The following is a 20,701-nucleotide window of genomic DNA, read 5'->3' as shown; positions in this document are numbered from 1 at the left end:
TACTATGTGTCTTTCTTCATTGATGGGCATACTCAAAACCTGACAGAACTATTAGCTAAGCAAAGGTCTGGCGTGAGTGAGGAACTGAAGGAACTAGGTATTAGTTATAATAGCTTGAAAACTGGTAAGTCCCAAGAACCTGATGATCTTCATCCCAAAGGTGGTTTTAGAGATAATGGGTATTTTGATAGTCTTCCAAAGTCTTATAAACTATGGAATTGTTCCTGTGGATTACAGGGTAGCAAATGTGACGTCATTATTTAAAAAAGAGAGAGAGAACAATTAACTACTGACTTGTTAACCTAATGTCGGAGGCAGGGAGAATGCTGGAATCTACAATGAAATCTGTAATAACAGAACTCCTTGATGGATTTTTGAAAGGGAAATGGTTGACTAATCTGTTTCAGTTTGAGGATATGATCTTTTGAAAAGATCGCATACACAGGAGGTTGGTAAACGGGGTTAGAACACCTGGAATTGGAAATAGACTGACATGGTTTAGGATTTGATTATTGGCCAGAAAGCAATGAGTTTAGATAAATAGATCCTTCTCAGGTCACCAAACTGTAACTAGTCGGGTACTGTATGGATTGGTCCTTGGGCCTTATTATTCACAACCTATGTCAATGATTTGGCTGATGGAACGAACATTTTCTTGTTTGCCAACGATACTAAACCAGGTAGGATTGAGAGTAGCAAGGATGATCAAAGAGGCGTTCAGGGAACAAGCTAAGTGGGTGAGAACTTGGCAGATGGAGTATAATGTTGAAAAAAAGCGTGTTCATCCACTTTAGAAAATATTACAGAAAGCAGAGTATTTGCTAAATGGTGAGAGATTGGGTAATGTTGATGTTCAAAGAAGCCCAGGTGTGCTTGTGCACAGGTCAATAAAGGTTAACATGCAAGTTCAGCAAGTGGTTAGGAAAGCAAATGTTATGTTAGTCTTCATTGCGAGAGGATTTGAATACAGGATTAAGGTCTTATTGCAGTTTTGAGGCCAAGGTGAGACTACACCTGGAGTATTACACTTGTTTTAATCTCTACGCAAGAAAGCATGTACTTGTCCTAGATGGAGTGCAGTGAAGATTTACTGGTCTGGTCTGAGCAATGGCAGGTTTGCTGTATGAAGAAAAATTGAGTATTTTGTAACTGTATTCGCTAAAGTTTAAAAAAAATGAAAGATTTCATTGTTCAAAGGGATCCAGGTGTTTTTCCTTTTCAATGGAGTCTGTTCCCAGGGGACAGCATTTCACAATAAGGGATAAGTTGTTTATGACTAAAGTCTTCACTGAGAGAGTGGTGAACCTTTGGAATTCTCAATCTTGAGGGTGGTGGAGGCTTTATTGTTTGGTCCATTCAAAGCAGAGAGAGATTTTTGACTATCAAGAATATCAGCGCATACTAGTGCTGGAAAATGACACCAAGGTAGAAGATCAATTATGGTCTTGATGAATGGTGGAGCAAGAGTCCACGACCATTTGAAAATAGTATTACCGATTTGATAAAGTGCGACAATAAGCCACCAAGACAGTGCACTATGATTATAAGTAATCTTGTCTGAAATTGGGTACTTGTATATTTTTAATAAACATAAACCACTTCTTAGTCTTGACTTATTATTTATAAGATGCATTGTATTTTTTGCCTTTTCACTGTTAAAAGAGCATCTTGATGACCAACTTCTTTTTCCTTTTAAAAGCCTTTGTACTACCTACATGCCACAAACCAGGAACATGATGACATACCTCCTTGCCAGTATGGTTGTGGCTCTTGTAACTCAATAATGTCCAATATGACATGATTGGCTTGGTTGGTACCCCATCCACAGCCCCCTCCCCACTCTTTCTCCTCTCCCTCTCCTATCTATAGTGAAGTAGCAATGCATCCTGAAGTGTCTACCAGAAACAGTGCAGCTGATCAGCAAGGGTGCTTTCTTAGCACCCCAACATTTGCATCCTTTATCACTTACATGAGTGACAGGTGCTCATGATAGAAAATACAGAGTACCCCTCGTGTTACAGAAGGGTTATGTTCTTAGAAGATGGCCTGTATCATGATTTTCCGTAACTGAGCCCTTTCTTCCCCATTAAATCCCTTGTTATAAATGAAGATGTGTTTCAACAGGAAGTTTTTTCTCAACAGTAATGCACCCAAGTGCGCACTCTGTCGCCAAGAGAAAGGCTTGTTTTTTTTTAACTTAACTACAAATGGATGTTACATTGTTTAACAAAATATTGTTGTACAAGAAATAATAGAAGAGATTGCCTTGTCCATTTCCAAAGCAAATCTATTAAGTGGTCTCTCGCTGTGAAATGGCAGCCTGTTATCATTGTGCAAATATCAATAGAAGAGATTGACTTGTCGATTTCCAAAGCTAATCCCTTAAGTAGCCTCCTCGTTGTGAACCCTCAGCCTGCAATCGTTGTCCATGATAAACTTGTTCAGTTCTCTGTGTACATTTTGCATTTATTTATTTTTTCACTTAAAATCCGTGAGAGCAAATTTTTATTCTGTATCTCAAATTATTTGGTAGTGATTTGTGAATTCCGTAAGGTTGAATTTGTGTTACCCGATCTGCTGTAATGAGGGGGTACACTGAAGGTGTAATCAGCAAGTATTCTCAAGAATTTTAATTTGTTGGAAATTTTTCTTGCCATCTATTGCATTTCCTTAATAATTATTTATGATGAATCCAGTGGTGTTCGACATGTACGTAGGATGTTTCATCCTGGCCGAGGCCTTGGAGGACCACGTGCTCGTAGATCAAACATGCACTTTACTAGCAGTTCCACTGGTGGACTTTCATCCTCACAAAGTTCATATTCTCCAAGCAATAGGGAAGCTATGGATCCAATAGCTGGTGAGTTTAAATTTCTAATGATGTATATGATAAATGGCCTATGGCCTAAAAATATAGTTGTGCAGTACTGCTTGGATAAGAAGACAAAAGAGACTGTAGATGCTGGAATCTGTAACAAAAAAAATCAATGCTGGAAGATTCAGTGGGTCAAACAGCATTTGTGGAGGCAAAAGTTGTAAGTTGATGTTTTTGGCCGAGACCCTGCATCAGGACTGAGGGGGAAGTGCAAACATTGTCATTGGGATGGAAAGGTGAACATAAGGAAAAAACAAGGTGGATGATTGAATATGCTTGGAGAACACTGGGAGTATCAGTTACCTGAAGTTGGAAAATTCAATGTTCATATCATTGATTTCTAAGCTACCCAAGCGGAACACAAGATATGTACTTCCGATTTGCGTTTGGCTTCTCTGTAGCAATGGAGAAGGCTGAGGACAGACAGGTCATTGTGAAAGTGGGAAAGAGAGTTAAAATGACATGCAACCAGAAGCTCAAGATGGCTGTTGCAGACGGAGCACAGGTGCTCTGCTTGGTTTCACCAATGTAGAGGAGGTCATATTGCAGGGCATCAAATGCAGTAGGGTTGGAAGAGGTACAGGTGAACCTCTGCATTACCTGGAAGGACTGTTTAGGTCCTTGGATGGTAGTGAAAGAGGAGATGAAGGTACATCTATGGTTGCAGGGTAAAGTGCCAGGGATGGGAAGTCATGAGTGGACCAGGGAGTCAGGAAGAGAGTGATCCCTTGGATAGCAGAAAGAGAGGTTAGAAGAGAGGAGGATGTGACTGGTGGTAGGATCACATTGAAGCTGGCAGAAATTCCAGAAGATGATATGTTGGATGCGGAGGCTGGTGGCGTGAAAGGTGAAGGTGAAGGAACACTTCTGCTGTTCTGTTTGAGGAAAGGGAATGAGCAAGGGCCCCATCAACTATGGCAGAAGGGAAGCCACATCTCTGAAAAGAGGAAGACACTCCACAAACCTCAGAGGAGAAGGCCTCGTCTTGAGAACAGATGCGGTGGAGACAGAGTAATTGTGCAAGTGATAGCATCCTTGCAGGAGAGGCGTATAGGAGGTGGTACAGTTGAAGTGGCTGTGGGAGTTGGTGAGCTTATTAGAAGATTTTCTTGGGAAGTCTATCTCCTGAGATGGAAACCGAGAAATCAAGAAAAGGAAGTAAAATGTCAGAGATACTCCAGGTAAATTTGAGGGCAGGGTGGAAATTGGTGGCAAAGGTGATGAAATTGACTAGTTGTGCAGAAAGTAGCATTGATGCAGTCTTCGATTTAGCAGAGAAAGGGTTAGCAGAGGAGCAGGTGGGGGGAGGTGATAGTGTCAGAATATGCTTGGAACAAGGACTGTTTTATGTAGTCCATGAAAAGACTGGTGTAGCTAGGGCCCATGTGAGTGCCAATGCTACCCTTTTGATCTGCAGAATGTGGAAGGAATCAAAAAAAGTTGTGAAGGGTGAGGATAAGTTCTGCCAAGCAAATGAAAGTGTTAGTGCAGGGGAACAGGTTGGGTCTTCGACCAAGAAAAAAACGGAGGGCCCTAAGGCGTTCTGATGGAGATTGGAGATTTATAGAGATTGGATGTCCACAGTAAAGATAAGCTGGTTGGGACCAGGGAATTGGAGGTTATTGAAATGGTGGAAGGTATGAGAGGTTTCTCGGATATAAATGGAAAGGAACTGGATGGAGCGATGGGGTGGAGTCCAGGAAGAAATGAGTTCCATGGGTAAAACGCAGGCAGAAATAATGGGCCTATGAGGGCAGTCCTGTTTATGAGTCTTGGCTCAGAGATAGAGTGGGCAGTGCGGGTTGGGACACTAAGGTTGGAGACAGTAGAGGGGAGATGTCCTGATGTGATGAGATCTGTGACAGTCTGGGAGGCAGTGGCTTGGTATTTGGCAGTGGGGTCATGGTCCAAAGGAAGGTAAGAGGAGGAGTCAAAGTTGGCATCTGACTTCTGCAAGGTCGAAGTCAGTGTGCCAGACTACCACGGCATCTCCCTTGTCTGTGGATTTGATGATGAGACTGAGATTGGTCTGATTAGATGGGGATTGGTCTGAATTGGGTAGGGTGTTCCATGTTTGAAGATGGTGAGGTCTTGATAAGCAAGGCTTTGAGATTCTTGAGTGTAATGTGCTAATGGGCTTATAACTTTTCATAAAACATTTCAATTTATATTCATTTCAATCAAAAGCCTTGATTTGAAAAGTGGAAAAGAAAATTAGTGACCTCCACAATTTTATTGCAGTTATACACTATGGATATGTGCTTGAATAGTAATTGAGAGGCTGGAAAACAATCTGGGGAGATGAGTTCAGATTTCTTCATGGTAACTGATGAAGTTAAAATCATTTGAATAAATCTGAGATAAAGTGAAACCACAGGATCATTGTAAAAACTCATCTGGTTCACTTTGAAATTGAGAACTTAAAAGATCTGCTGAATTAATAAATATTAACTATTGTTGGAAAATATTTTGCATCTCTTTTTGATTGTTTAACTTCCTCTCCATTTTCTTTACATGTATAACTGGTTGGGCTGTGCACAATTACTAGCTCAATGAATTGCTAAGTCCATTGTCACTTTTGTGATTCTTTACCTTTCTGTCCCTTTTGCCTCACTACCTCATATGCTGGCTTGCCTGTCAGGTTCTGACTGCCAATTTAATAAAGTTTGAGGTTTGATGTTTTTTATTTTAAAATGTTGAGCACTTGGATAAATCTCTACTGTTCATCAGCTGTATGGTGCATCAGGAAACATTGAATATAGCAATTATATTTTATTGCTGCTATAAACCAACTAACTGTTCTATTCCATAGTCATGTATCTTTTAGAGTCGTGAATTCCTTATTCAGTGAACCAGCATGCGAAAATAATTGATGCTGTCCCTTAAGATGTAGAGGGATATGGGTTATCGGGTGTTTAACTCTCCACAAAGAATAGGCTTAGATTTATATTGTGCTCTTCATGAACATGGTTATTCTAAAATGCTTTATAACCAAATAAATAAACTTTTTAAAGTTGGGAGCCACTTTGCACAGCAAGGGATATTGGTCATCGAGGAAAAGCTTCCTGCTCCTCTTCAGTGGTGCCATGGTTCCTTTTCTTCCACCTGAGTATTCAGATGGACCCATACTTTAATCTTATTAAAGATAACACTTTTGGCATTGTGGGATTCCTTCAGTACTACATTGTTGTATCAGCTAGATTTTATGCTGAGGTCTCCGAAGTAAGGCTGGAAGTGTAAAATGTTCTTAATTTGAAGCAGCTTTTTTTCTTCTATTGTCTTGAGGAGATCAATTATCAAGAAAATTTGCAATGTTTATCAGTTAACTGGTTCAAATTGCAGAGCCTCATGTAGTTCCTTTGGCAGGTTTTCTTATTATTCTGAGGCATCAGCCTCTAGATGTATAGTTTTTCTTACGTTCAGAAACTTACAGACCTAATACCAAACCATGTCAACTCCTAGAATTGTATCCAGAATCAAAGGTTTTTGCAGTGATTCTCTGCTGCTTTCATGACTTTTGCAACTTGATCTCTTGTCACATCTGCACTTATTCCCAGATCAGATAATTCATTCAAGGATTTCCTTGGCATAGGAACAGGAGTTAGTAATTTAGACTCTTGAGCCTGTGCAGCTATTCAGTTAGATCCTGGTAATGACTTTATATTTCTTTGACTTTGAACCATATCCATTGTTGCTCTTGATAGACAAAAATCTTGTTCCGGACTCTCCTACCAGAAGCAACTGCTATTTTACATTTGTATCCATTGACTATTTTAAGTAACTAGGTAGAAATACTTCTAGTCCTCCAAGTGCAAGGGAGTAAAACCCAAGTTTGTACAACCTGCTGCAATAACTTAAGTGGTATCTCTGGAAGGAGTGATGGTCAACCACCCCCACAAAATTGCTCTGAAACACAGCCTCAGCTTTTTCTATCTGGATCCTAAATATATTCTGTTGTACTGGACACAGTTTGTTTGGTGTGATTTATTTCCAGTCTGATCTAAGCTTAAATCTTCCAAATTAATGTTCAACATAACCTTTGCCAACATCCAAATCAGTTTTCTTGGCAATGAAGCAATTGTTGATTTTAATACAGTCAGACAATCTCCAGGGAAAGGGATGTTATCAATGGCAAAAGAACAATTTAAGGGTAGAGGACAAAGCTGTCAAACTCTTAAACAGTTAAAGTTTATTCTTGTTCAATCTTAGGTGTTAGCCAAGCAGTCATGCAAGTTTAACAGTGCAGGAGTTGGCAGAGATGGTTGTAGGAGTGCCTATAGTTCACAGAATTATGGGACACAGCACTGAAGAAGGCCATTCAGCCTATGTATTAGTCCCATTCTGCAGTTCTTGCCCCATACCCCAGCAGGTCTTTGTTTTCAAATGCTGCAGTTGAATTTGCCTTTGAATGTCATGAACAATCAAAATACATGACAAACAACAAAGCTGTGGGTATTGATTTACCAACTCAATCAAGGCTGAGTTCACCTTGGGGAGCTCATCTGAAAGCCAGAGGGGTCTTTTACATGTTTGCAGTTGGGCCTAATTGTGTTCTGACTCACTTGTGACAGCTGTGACATGCACAGGGCCACACCATTTAGAATCCCAACATAACCTTTCTGCAGGTTCAACTTTCCTGATATGATTTAGGTAAGGGCGCAAATTATGTGCACCTCAGCGGCCAGTGTTCTCAGCTGGTTATACACCAATATATTGATGTTGTGTACAATCGACTTGAGGTCAACTTGACTGTTTGCAACAAACTGTTTGCTGGAGAACTCAGCAGGTCGAGCAGCATCTAGGGGAAAAACTGTCGACATTCTGGGTCCTGATGCACGCTTTTGACTCAAAATGTCAACAGTTCTCCCCCCCCCAAACAAATGTTGCTTGACCCACTGAGTTTCTCCAGCAGATTGCAGATGCTGGAATCTTGAGCAACAAACAGTCTCTCATGTCTGTTGTCTGCTGTTTTGCTTTCTGCCTCAGCAACAATTCTGTTTCAACCAACACTTTTCATTATTAGTCTTTAGGCAATCTAGTTGAGGAACAGGTCATTCGCCCACTTTTTGATGGATGTGTAGGAGAGGTTTTTTAGAATATTCTGTAGACCATGGCAGTCTAAGCATAATTTGCATAATTGGATCTATTCTGGTTCCCTTTGAAGGAAACCATTGGGGTATCTCCTGTTCAACCAAGACACTTTATCCAAGTGTTTCCCTACTTTTCCACTGGGTTAGAATTCACGTCAATGTGGTGGCTAATCTGGGCTTAGTAATTAAAAGCTTGCTACTTTAAATGTTTGGATCATTCTTATACTGGATTTGCTAATCCCAGTTCAGTCTTTCATAATTCTGACTCTGGTACAAGTCAGCATCCTATATGGCATATTCATCATTGATGGCTGGCAATGTATTTCTAGGCATCTCCGATTTTTTTTTTTGCACAGGGGACTTTTAACTATGTGTTGGTGACAATTTCATAAACAAGTTATGAAGTAACTACCATTAAGGATTGATAAATGCTGGAGGTTTGAAATAGCACATTTGTCAGCCTGTTCTGAATAAAGGAGCATGTTTGAACTTATATACTATGGAGAAGGACACGAAAGCTTCAGGGGAAGGAACAGTGATATCCTGGAGCAGATCCGCAATCTCTCTTACTTCCCGTAACATCCAAGGATGCATCATTACAAAGGAGAGGGTGATAGAGGTCTTGAAACTCATAAAGGTAGATAAATCCCCAGGGTTTAACCAGGTGTTTCCTTGGATGTTGTGGGAAGCAAAAGAGATTGCTGAGGCCTTGCAGAGATTTGAGGTACCAGAAGACTGAAGGATAGCTAATGTTCTGCTTTTATTTTAAGAAGAACAGTAGGGATAAGCTAGGGAATTGCAGGCTGATGATGGGAAAGTTATTGGAAGTTATTCTGAGGGACAGGATTTAGTTGCATTTCTAAAGGTGAGGACTGATTAGGGATGGTCAGCATGGCTTTGTGTGTGGGAAATCATGTCATGAATTTGATTTAGTTCTTTGAAGAGGTGACCAAAAGGAATGATGAGGGCAGGGTGATAGATGTTGTCTACGTGGACTTCAGCAAGGCAAGGTCCTGGATGGGAGGCTGGTCCAGAAGGTTAGAACACATGGGATCCAGGATGAGTTAGCAAATTTGATACAAAATTGGCTTGGTGGTAGGAGGCAGAGAGTGGCAGTGGAGGGTTGTTTTTCAAATTGGAGGCCTCTGACCACAGGGATTGATGTTGGGTCCCTTGTTGTTTGTCATTTATATTAATGATTTCGAGGGGAATGTAGGTGGCATGATTAGTAAAGTTTGTAGATGACACCAAATGTGTAACTTTAGACAACTTTCTTCACTGTACTGGACAGTGAGGAATGTTTTTAAGGTTAGAACAGGATCAACATCCACTAGGAAAATGGGCAAGGTAACAGCTGATGGAATTTAATTCAAACAAGTACAAAGTAATGCATTTTGGGAAGTTAAATCAGGCCTGGACATGAACAGTGAATGGCAGCACCCTGGGGAGTGTTGTTGAATAGAAGCACCTTGCGTACATGTATATAATTCTCTGAAAGTGGTGACACGGAGATGGATGATGAAGAAGGCATATGGCATCCTTGCCTTCGTTGGCCCTGGCATTGAGCACAAGAGTTGAGATGTTGTGTTACAGTTGTCGAAAATTTTGATTAGGCTATATTTAGTGTATTGTGCACAGTTCTGTTCACCACACTGTAGGAATATTGTGATTAAGCTAGAGAGGGTACAGAAATGAATCACAAGGATGTTGCCTGGATTGGAGGGCTTGAGTTATCGGGGAGATTAGATAGGCTAGGTCTGTTTTCCCTGGAGCGAAAGAGGCTGAGAGGTGACGTATTAGAGGTATATAAAATTATGAGAGAGTATAGGGTAGAGAGTATCTGTTTCCCATGGTAGAGGGGTCTAAAATTAGAAGGTCTGGGTTTAAGGTGAGATGGAGTAGGCTTAAAGGGGATATGAGGGGTAAATTTTTCACAGATTAGTTGGTATCTGGAATGAGTTGCCAGATGAAGGGATGGAGGCAGGAACAGTAACAATATTTAAGAGGCATCTGGGCAGGTACTTGAATGAGCAAGGCATAGAGGGATATGGAATTAATACAGGCAGGGGATCAATATAGATAAGGCATGATGATCGGCATAGACACTATGGGCCGAAGAGCTTATTTCTGTGTTGTAAAATTCTGACTTAAAAACCCCCTTCAAGATAAATCTATGGCACAATCCACTTGGGGTAGTAAGGGTGGTGGGCAGGAAGGGGAAGAGGTCCATCATCCGGTAAAAGAGCATTGGGCACAATAGTCTGCCAATATCAGACTGCATTGTTGGGGGGGGGGGGGGTGTCACTAGGAAGGCAGAGAGGAACTAGTAGGGATTAGAGAGGTCTGAGAAGAAATGGCAAGTGAGCGGAAACTGAGGTTCATTGTAGAGGGGGGCAGATGGTTGCAGGTGGGGTGCATGGAGGCATGGTGAGATAATAAGAGTCTGCGGCTTTTTGTGTATCTCTGTGCATGGTAAGTGTGTGTTTAGACGCAGTTAGTCTGGGGAGATGCTTGTGTGGAAGTCCATGGAGCAGAGCCCATTCACGTTATTCACTGGACTAAGATTTAACTCTGTCAACACCATGTGGTAGCTAGTGTGCATCAGCCATTGCTTGTTGAAAGATATTATACACAGGCATTTTGCATTCTTCACTATAGGAGGAGCAAGTCATCCTCAATTTGACTAACAACAACTGAACCATTACCTTCTTTCTGTACAGGTACTGATAGACATGCAATGTATGTTCTGGTACTTCTTGTTTGTCTTTTGACAAGATATCAATCTGGTCTTAAATAACTTATTTGTATTTCTTGCAGAACTGTTATCGCAGTTATCAGGTGTGAGACGTTCTGCTGGAGGACAACTCAACTCCTCTGGCCCTTCTGCTTCTCAATTACAACAGCTGCAGATGCAGCTGCAGTTGGAGAGGCAGCAGGCACAAGCAGCACGACAACAGCTGGAATCTGCACGTAATGCAACAAGACGCACCAACACAGGCAGTCTCAGCACCACAGTCACACAGACTACAGTGACCAACAACACAATCACCACAGAAAACAGTCACCAAGCCTCCCAAAATTCCCAGTTCTTGCTCACAAGGTAAGAATAACTGCTGCAAAGGAATCTCACGAAACCGTTTTGCCGTATGAAACAAAATGAACGTTAAACATTTTTACATTTTCTTCCCTCTGTCATTTTGTAATCATATTTACATAATGGTGTTGGCTTACTAACTTTTTTATCTTTCTGCATGAAGTTACAAATGGAAGCACCTATATTGATTGCCAGCAAGAGTTTGACAGATATGCTTAGTGCTTATCTTTTATTCCTTAAATATGCAGTTTATCTAGAGATAAAACACTGAATAAATCAACCAGCAGATAACCTATAGAAGAAGATGCGAACCCTGAACTGGATCTGGTGATCTGATTTTCACTGCAAGTAGCCATTTTCAGCACTTTATTGCAACATCAGAAGGTGTAGCAATAATCCAGGTCTGTTGTGTGTATGACATCCAAACTGATGCATCTGTGCCTTTCTGTTTCAATGCTTCTTACACCAATGTGCACTGAAACTGTCAAAGGGATTCCTGGAGACCATTCTTTAAACCTCTCTCCAAATTAAATGGAAGTTTTGCCCATTAAAAGGCTGTATTAGACTTATCCCTTGCCTTGGTCTGATCTTTAGTTCTATTTATTTTCTCTTTGGATTGTATTTTCAACAGACCCCACTCCTCCTTGTGCCTCAAATTTAAATTGGTTCACTTAGTATTGTTAATCTTTTCCACAGACACTGCTTGCTTCCAGTTTAAGTGCTCAATTGCAGTATTGCTCCTTTCTGTCCCAGTCTGCCCCTCATCCTCATGGAATCCCTTGGATTTGAGGATGGCTTGCTTCCACAAGTTCTGTGGGTTCTGAAGCAGCTGATTAAGCCAGTATGGGACCTGCAGATTCTGCCACAGGTGGGGTAGGAGGCATTGATGGAAGAGGGGGAAGATGGGGTTAGTGTGGACGGTGGTGTGTTCTTTCTGTACTTTGGGCTTCTGCATGCTCCCAATGAGTGGACTTGAGATTCTCAATACTATCTCAAGTGCTCTGTCTCCATTTTGAGTGGTAACGGGAGATTCCCACAAGTTGATATGATGTTAGATTTCCTCAAGCGGGCTTGTCTCCTAGTAGTGGTGCATGGAACCCCCCATGGGTTTAGAGTCACTATATATGCTGAGTTATGGCAGCTGAGTGGGATGTTCCTGCTTCCTGCTAGATGAATAGCATACATCAATTGGTCACTTGTGCACTGAGATTCACCAGTTCATCTGCAGAGCACTAGGAGGTGGCAATATTCCAGAAGCTGTAAAAGGGGCAGATGGCTGAAGATTCTTCCAAGCTTTTTTGCAAGGGGTGCTGGGCTCTTTGGGCAGCATAGCTGCTGGGACTGGCAGATGGATGGTCCTGTTGGTTTTCAGGGAGTGGCTGTGAAGATGACAGGTAGTAGCAGTGTGTTGGGTGGTTGTACTCCAAGAGAATGAAGAGGTGGAAGTGGATTTTCGGTAATGGGAGGTGAGGAGGGTGGTTTAGTGAGGGAATTGAGAGGGTGGAGGTAGTTGGCTGAAAGGGAATGAATTGAGTGAAGGAGAAGGGGGTGACTGAGGGAGGCAATTAGGAGGAGGAGGAAGGATTCAAAATGGAAGTCGTGAGAGAGGGTCAAGGAAAAGAGAGTGGGCAAGTATGTGTGTGTTTATGTCAGAATGCGTTTACATGGACTTGGAATGTTTGAGTCTGCATATGAGCGTGTGCTAAGTTTATGCAGTAGAACCTGGCCTCCAACTGCATCCCCTTGCCATTGAACTAAGACCTCGCTCTGTCAAAAACCATATTGTAGCTGGTGTGCAAACACCATCCATATTAGAATTCGCAGCCATCTTCCATTCCTCAGAACTGGTGTGGAAGCAAGCCATCCTTGATCCCTAGGGCCTGCCTGTCTATTCTCACTGTAGCTTCTTCCATTCCTGCTCCATAATACATTGGTTAGCATTCCGGCTGTCCTCCCTGCAATCTTCATCTTTATCCTCACAGGAGCAAGTAAATTTCAACTATTGGAAAGGATTGATGTGTAGGTTTTCCTCTATTTTTTGTTTGTTTCCTGAACTCTGCTGGAGTGTTCTCTACACTCTCGCTCTTCCTTGTACATTTGCTCTCCTCTGAAGTGTGGTTGTTTTCTAGAATAAATGATCCAAAATTCCTTCTCTGCTGTTGTTTGGAGTCTCTAACTCTATAGCTCAAGAATGCTGAGCTGAAGAATCTCAAAACATATTTCCTGAAAATGTGGCAATCTGGGATGGTGTTATTCAGGAAAAGTTCACATTACACAGTTCCAATGTATAGTTTCGGCACTACGGTTTTTTTTAGTTATTCCCGGCATTAGCTAAATGAATGGACTAGCAGTCAGAAATCTGAACAATTGATTAGGGATTGGAGTTCCAATCTTTCTATAGCACTTGGGGGATTTAAATTTAAGTAATAAAATCTGAAATAAATAGCAAGTATCAGTAATGGTGAGTACTGGACTATGTCTTCAAGGGTGTAAATCTACCTGGTGTGACCTATGTGTACAGTGGCATGCAAAAGTTTGGGCACCCCAGGTCAAAATTTCTGTTACTGTGAATAGCTAAGTGAGTAAAAGATAGCTTTGCTCATTGCGGCCAAAAAGTTCTATTTTAACTTCATCAGTCCACAGGACTTGTTTTCAAAATGCATCAATCTTGTTTAGATGTTCCTTTGCAAGCTTCTGATGCTGAATTTTGTGGTGAGGATGCAGGAAAATTTGGAGAAAAAACGGGTGCAGAATTTCATGAAAAAAAACACCTCTCCAACTGTTAAGCCGTAGGGTGGATTGATCACGCTTTGGGCTTGTGTTGCAGCCAGTGGCATGGGGAACATTTCACTGGTAGAGGAAGAATGAATTCAATTAAATACCAGCAAATTCTGGAAGCAAACATCACACCATCTGTAAACAAAAAAAAAAGCTGAAGATGAAAAGAGGATGGCTTCTACAACAGGATAAACTATCCTAAGCACACCTCAAAATCCACAATGGACTACCTCAAGAGGCACAAGCTGAAGGTTTTGCCATGGCCCTCACAGTCCCCCGAACTAAACATCATCGAAATGGTGTGGATAGACCTCAAGAGCAGTGCATGCAAGACGGCCCACAAATCTCACAGAATTAGAAGCTTTTGCAAGGAAGAATGGGTGAAAATCCCTCAAACAAGAATTGAAAGACACTTAGCTGGCTACAGAAAGTGTTTACAAGCTGTGATACTTGCCAAAGGGGGTTTACTAAGTACTGACCATGCAGGGTGCCCAAACTTTTGCTTCGGGCCCTTTTCCTTTTTTGTTATTTTGAAACTGTAAAAGATGGAAATAAAGTAATTTTGCTTAAAATGTTAAAGAAATGTGGTCATCTTTAACTTTATGCCTTTTGGAAATCAGGTCATCTTTTACTCGCTTAGCTATTCACAGTAACAGAAATTTTGACTGGGGTGCCCAAACTTTTGCATGCCACTGTATATGATACTAGACACACCTTTGTGGTTGAGTCTTAGCTGCCTCCTCAGACCAGTGTAAAATTCAGGAGGGCTGGAATGCTGGTATTGCCAATGATGCGGTAATTAATAATCAATAATATAGTAATTCCTTTCCTCAAAATATTCCAGTCCTCGCTGTGCTGACTATGTAACTTTTCCTGTTTTACTACTGAATGGACTGGTCATTTCAAATTTCTCCCAATTCCTGTTCCCTTTAATTACTGGAATGAACAATGTAGTGTGCCCTTGGGTTTTGAAATATGTTGATTGGAGGGTGCACTGTAAATCCAGGTTATAATCCCAAGGAATGCCTTCATTAGAGGGATCTTGGATGTCAGTGGGAATTTGGTAGTGCATAATGCTTTGACGCATATGAGCATTTCCAAAGATGTCACGTGTAAATGTTTTGATAGTTTATAAAAATACTTCACTGAAGCACTTCTTAGAGTCAGCAAATTTCATCTAGTAATTATGAAATGATGTCAGCCAATCAACAAAGTATGTGGTCCCATATTAGGGGGAATAGACGTAAATTCTAGTGATAAAAATAATTAGTGCAAAGAAAGCCAAACTTCTAAAGCACTGGAACTTATGCTGAACATCATTGCTGAGCAGAGATTTAAATTTCTAGATCTTTAAAGGAAGAACTCAAGAATGGATTGCAACAGAGGGAATGCAGTACATTTGACTATGAATTTCAGTCTTTTCAATACAGCTGGTTAGTGAAGTTGAGGTTTATGGAAGGGACAGTGGCAGCCTGGATAGGAAATTGGTCTAAAGGCAGAAAGTAGAAAGTAATGATAATGGTTGTTTTTCAGACTGAAGGACGGTAGACAAAAAGGCAGAGGGGAGAGAGGGAAAGTTGAACTTGGAAACCATAAAATGAAGTTCTGTTGAACTTGTATAGAACATTGATTAGACCTCAAGTAGAGTATTGCATCCAACTTTGGTTACCTCACTCTAGGAAGGATGTGAAGCTCCGAGAGTGAGCACAGAAAAGATTTACTGAAATGATCCTAAGAATGAGGGATTTCATATAAAAGTTAGAATGGAGAAGCTGAGGTTTTTGGAGATAAAGAGATTGTAAAGACATTCAATGCAGAGTAGTACATACGGGATAAGTGGAAGGAAGCTGATGTTTCTGCACTAGATTTAAAATTTTACTGCCAAAGAGTAACAAGGTGGATGTGAGGAAGAACATACATTGTGGAGAGCAGTTGTGATCTGGAATTGATTGCGGCTGCAGGAGATGGAAATTGGATCAATCAGGACTTTCAAAATGAAATTGAATAGAGATGAGAATAACCTGCAATGCTATGGGGAAAGAGTGGTTGAATGGGACTGATGGGATTGTACTTAGTGGAACAGGCGTGATAGGCCAAATGGCCACCACCTGTACCATAACAGTTCAAAGTTTCTATAATTCTGTCATAATATGTTTTTGATTTTGGTGTTAATCTGATACCTATATGTGAATAGATTAATAATTTTATTGTAATCCTTGCAGGCATTGTTAGAGCCTAAAAAATGTTTAAATTAGTGTGCCCCACTGAATTTATTTTCCTGTTGCATGTTAATTTTGGTGATCAAAGTAGTTGCACAACCCAGTTTAAAAGTGAATTGAGATCATTTTGGATTGATTATTTCCAGATGGGGTCAGTCTCTGTGGCTAAAAAGTTATTACTCTTGGATCTTTGGAAACCACTCTATTTTGAAGTAACATAGTACTTTATTAAAAATCTTGTGATTACATTGTGACTGTTGATCTACCACTGACAATGGAGGAATGTATTTTATATTTTGGGGTCTGAAAGCTCATTTGGATTTTGAAATGAGGCATTAATTGGCCATGTGATTCTTGCATAATATATGGTTATATTGGTTGGAGCCATTGGTGTCTGAATTGAGAACAGGTTTGAGACAAAAGATGTATTGAAGCTTAATATTTGTTGCAATTTGATTTATTCTGAGTTGCAGTAGTTCCAAAAAATTATTTCACAAGAAATGCAGGTATCCTCTTTTTTTTAGTGTGTGATTATTTTGGAGAAGCATTTAGTCTTATTCAATTAGAGCATTAAATTGCAATAGGAAGTTTTTTTTTCATTTATAAAATAATTAGAAACTTATGCAAATTTGGGATTAAAACATGTGCTGCATAAAAAAAGTTTTAAGATTGACACTTGAGCAGGCAAACAAAACTTGGTTGAAGGAAATCTGCATGCTATATGAAGTTTGTGTTGCACATTTTGACTCTGGATAAAATTTACCTCGTGTGCTATCCACAGGTTGAATGAGCCGAGATGTCTGAAGGAGAACGTCAATCACTGGAAAGTGATGCGAGCAGACCACAGCCTGTTTGTGCAGGAGCTTCTCCTCTCCACCCTGATGCGAGAAGAAAGCTCATCCTCAGATGAGGATGAACGAGGGGAATTCACAGATTTTGGTGCTATTGGCTGTGTAGATATTATGCCTTTAGATGTTGCTTTAGAAAACCTAAATTTAAAAGAGAGTAATAAAGGAAATGAGCCTCCGCCACATCCTCTTTGATGATGTCCCACTTTGCAGACAATGTCCTCTGTGCTGTAACTGCCAATGAAAGTGGACAACAGCTATCTTTGGGTTTGTTGGTGATTGTAATTTCAGGTCTGTCACTCTTGTTACATTGTGTACATTCAAGGAAGAGAAAAAATAAGATAATTGATTCCACTTACTAATTTTTACTTCTAGCAGGTAAATGTAGGTAGCAGTGCCAGAGGCAATCTCTGCTTCCTGTACCTTGACATGCAAAAGGCTCTCCTAATACTCCACATTCAACCGAAGAGGAAAACAAATTGAAAAATCTCTAATGAAGCTGCTGTGTGTATTTATGAATATTAATGAATAAAACTGCTTGGATGGTTTACCTTAACTACTGCATGAGGTTTTTTGCGGAGTGCATGAGTTTTAGTAGCCTTGTCATTTCAGAAAAAGAAAATCCCAAAGCTTTCCTAAAAGATATTTAAAGGTTACCTGTCTAGAAATGACTAGCAATCACAAAGAGCTTGTTTTTCAAACATGTAGCTCTTGAATAATGGATAATTGAACACCTCATTACTCAGCTGTTTATCATGGTGCTTGTAATGCGAGCTCCGCAATGCCATCCTTTGTTAATGTTCTGAGTCTACCATTACCATGGTGACTGTTGAATCATCTTGTAACATTTCAGCTTTTGAATGCTGTTTTTTTTTCCCCTCCATATTCCTGACGCACCAGAAAATGACATGGCCCAGTTGCCAGTGTGTAGTGACTTTAATACTTTTGGGTCTTGTTAGTTTGCCCTAGGTGAGAAAAATGCAAAAGAATTCATTTCGTTTGACTATTTTGTTGTAATGATTTTAATTTTGTTAAATATTGCTGATCTAGTTGCTTTGTCTAGTTACAGACATTTTTATGTTTAATCACTTTTTTGGGAAAAAGACCTTGAATCTATTTTGGTAGGGTTTTAAAAAGCTTTTATTTTATTTTCCCTGATCTCCACTCAGTCTCTTTCTCCCCCTCTCTTTCCCCCTTTCTCACTGTTTTTTGCTCTCTCTGTCTGCCCCCCTTTTTCCTTTTTCTTTCTCTCTCTTTCTCTCTGACACACACACACACACACACACACACACACACACACACACACACACACACACACACTTTCTCTAAAGGTTTCACATTTATATGCTTTAAAATAGTCTGTGGAGAGTTATCATCAGGAGAGCTTGAGGATTTGGTATCACATTGTGTGCAGTATATATATTATATCTAAGAATTTGAAGTCTAAATGCTAAAGTTAGCACCTTTTTATTTATTATTTTTTGATTTCCTAAGTGAAAATTAGCCTTTTTGATGAAATCATGCCACCTACATGCCTAAACTATTAATCCTATATGTAAAAAAAAATGAGATGTACAATGAATTTGTGAGAAAACTTTCGTAATGGTTATAGGCCAGGGACTGCGGTTTTTTGGAATGTAAAGATAGAATACAAAGAAAATAAAACTGCGCACAGCTTTTCATGACTTTACCAGTAGTCCTACAGTGATCGTCTTTCTTTATGCTCAAAGCTTATGTCTGCAAGCCTGCCTTCACCATGCATTTGCCTCTACATCATTGGTTTAGACCGCTCAGCAACCATAAAAAGCAAGCCTTCATAAAGAGAATTCCTCAGTGCATTAAGCACTTTCCATAGCCTCCAAGACTATGGTTTAAAACTTCTTTATAGCACTTTTTGTGAAACTTCAATTTGGTATTTTACTTGATATTTTTTGATATGTACAAGAATACTATTATAAGCAGAAGACATTAAAATTAAAAACTAGCATGCTTTACAACTCCATCTCATCAATAAAACTGGAAAAGGTATAGTAGGACTAGAACTACCATGAGTGCAATCTGAATTAATTTCGCTTATAATGAAAAATCTAAAAATAAGCATGCTTAATATAAACTATAATTTTTAAAATTTTCATAATGCCTAAGAAAACTAAGAAGCATCAGCAATTTAAATAACAAGTGATGATATTGCTCGATGTGGAGGGTTATAAAGCAGTTTATAGAACAAATATCCAATATACGATCAAAAGCTAAGGCCAACAATGAATGTCTGGTGGAATAACACTGTGGCCAACAAGTTGTAGTTAAAATATTCAACTGTCATTCTTAATTATATTTTTGTAGTTTGCATTAATATGCCCAGAATCAATAGAAATGATATAATAAACATGAATTTCTGTATAAGCAAGCTACTTAAAATGATCAAAGTTTCAATGATAATACCCTAGGAATACACATCTTCTAAAAGCCTAAATGAGAATTGTGAAATTTGATCATTGAGTTGTTGATCATTGGGAAGACTTGCCTATATTGGACACAAGCCAATATAGTGTTAATTTTCAAGTAAGGGGGTAATTTTAATTAGGATTAAATAATGGAATGTTTTATAAGGTGTAAGTGTGAGGATTCCTGATGTATAATCTTGTAAATAAGAGCCAAAAATACCCCTGGAAAGGCAAGGTTATTTATAATCTGACTTTTTATTGTAGTAGGTTCCCAACACCCATATGATGTATGCTTAAAATTACAAAAACAGGTGTTTAATAAAGCTCTTCCCAAAGGATTGCAGTTGCGAAGGGATGAAAAAAATGAAATAAAACCTGGGTGTGGAGAAGGAATGAAAACTGATGTCTTGAAGGGTAAGTATAGAGTGGAGTGGTCAAGTGAAGCAATGTAAGAGTTTTTCTGTTTGTGAGGAATGAGTTAAAATGGGTTAAAGATGCCTCTTGTCTGTAATGATCCTGTGAATGCTTCAAGAAAAACTGAAAGCAATTTATTAAAAATGAATTTCTAGTCAAGTGAATTGCTCATTCCAAATTGTAAGTTAAGCATTGACATTTATTTACAATATTTTTAAGATTTGTCAAAGCCCCTTTATGAATAAATATACATAAGAAAGCATAATCCATTAGTTTATCAGAATTAAGTATTTTTTGTGAAACTGGAGTCTTCATGAATGGACTGGACTTTCTTCCTCCATCTCTCTTACTAATTGTTAGAGTAAAGTTAGAAAAGTGGTTTTCTTTATATGGATACTGCAAAGGAGGAGATCCTGAACAGTAAGTCAAAGTCAATACATACAAGTTGGGTCTGCAAATTTAGTCTTTGTGAATTATACCAGTAGCACCAGTCAGTAGGCATAACCTTTACTATTTTAGATCAACCTTCTGTTCAATTATGGTTGCGCCTTTACATGTCCAGTGATTTGGCCTTAGTTGTAGACTCTTGGTTGTTTAATGACCTAGGAATATAAAAATATATCAAAACAATGCTGGGAAAATTCAACAGGTCAGGTGGCAGCTTTGAGGCAGCATTAACATTTCTGATATATGGCCTTGTGTAGTATTTCTTAGTTTTATTTCTCAAACAAAGTTGCTTTTCATTTGATCTTATTCAGATATTTCTTTCATCAAAATATAATTATTCTTTATAGTTCAAATAAAACTGAAAGTGGCTAAAGGTCATTAAACTTTACAATATTTGCAAGTGAACTAGGTTCAGGAGGTTGGAAAATGTATTTACAATGATTTTAAACTAGAAGAATTGATACAAGATCATTGAGGGTGGCCAGGAATGTT

General features: G+C 39.5%; 1 protein-coding gene across 1 annotated transcript in view; it reads left to right on the top strand.

Annotated features, from left to right (window-relative positions):
* The window catches only part of kcmf1 (potassium channel modulatory factor 1), a 103,858-nt gene extending 85,264 nt beyond the window's left edge, over window positions 1-18,594 (top strand). The window contains exons 5-7 of the mRNA XM_052020478.1: window positions 2,686-2,860; window positions 10,783-11,065; window positions 16,838-18,594. Of these exons, the coding sequence (XP_051876438.1) occupies window positions 2,686-2,860; window positions 10,783-11,065; window positions 16,838-17,099 (720 nt within the window). The 3' untranslated portion in view covers window positions 17,100-18,594. The remainder of the gene's footprint in view (window positions 1-2,685; window positions 2,861-10,782; window positions 11,066-16,837) is intronic.
* Window positions 18,595-20,701: the final 2,107 nt, after the last annotated feature.

This window comes from Pristis pectinata, chromosome 7 (genome assembly GCF_009764475.1).
Source record: "Pristis pectinata isolate sPriPec2 chromosome 7, sPriPec2.1.pri, whole genome shotgun sequence".
NCBI classification, from domain to species: Eukaryota; Metazoa; Chordata; class Chondrichthyes; order Rhinopristiformes; family Pristidae; genus Pristis; species Pristis pectinata.
This window is presented reverse-complemented; position numbering and strand designations above follow the sequence as displayed.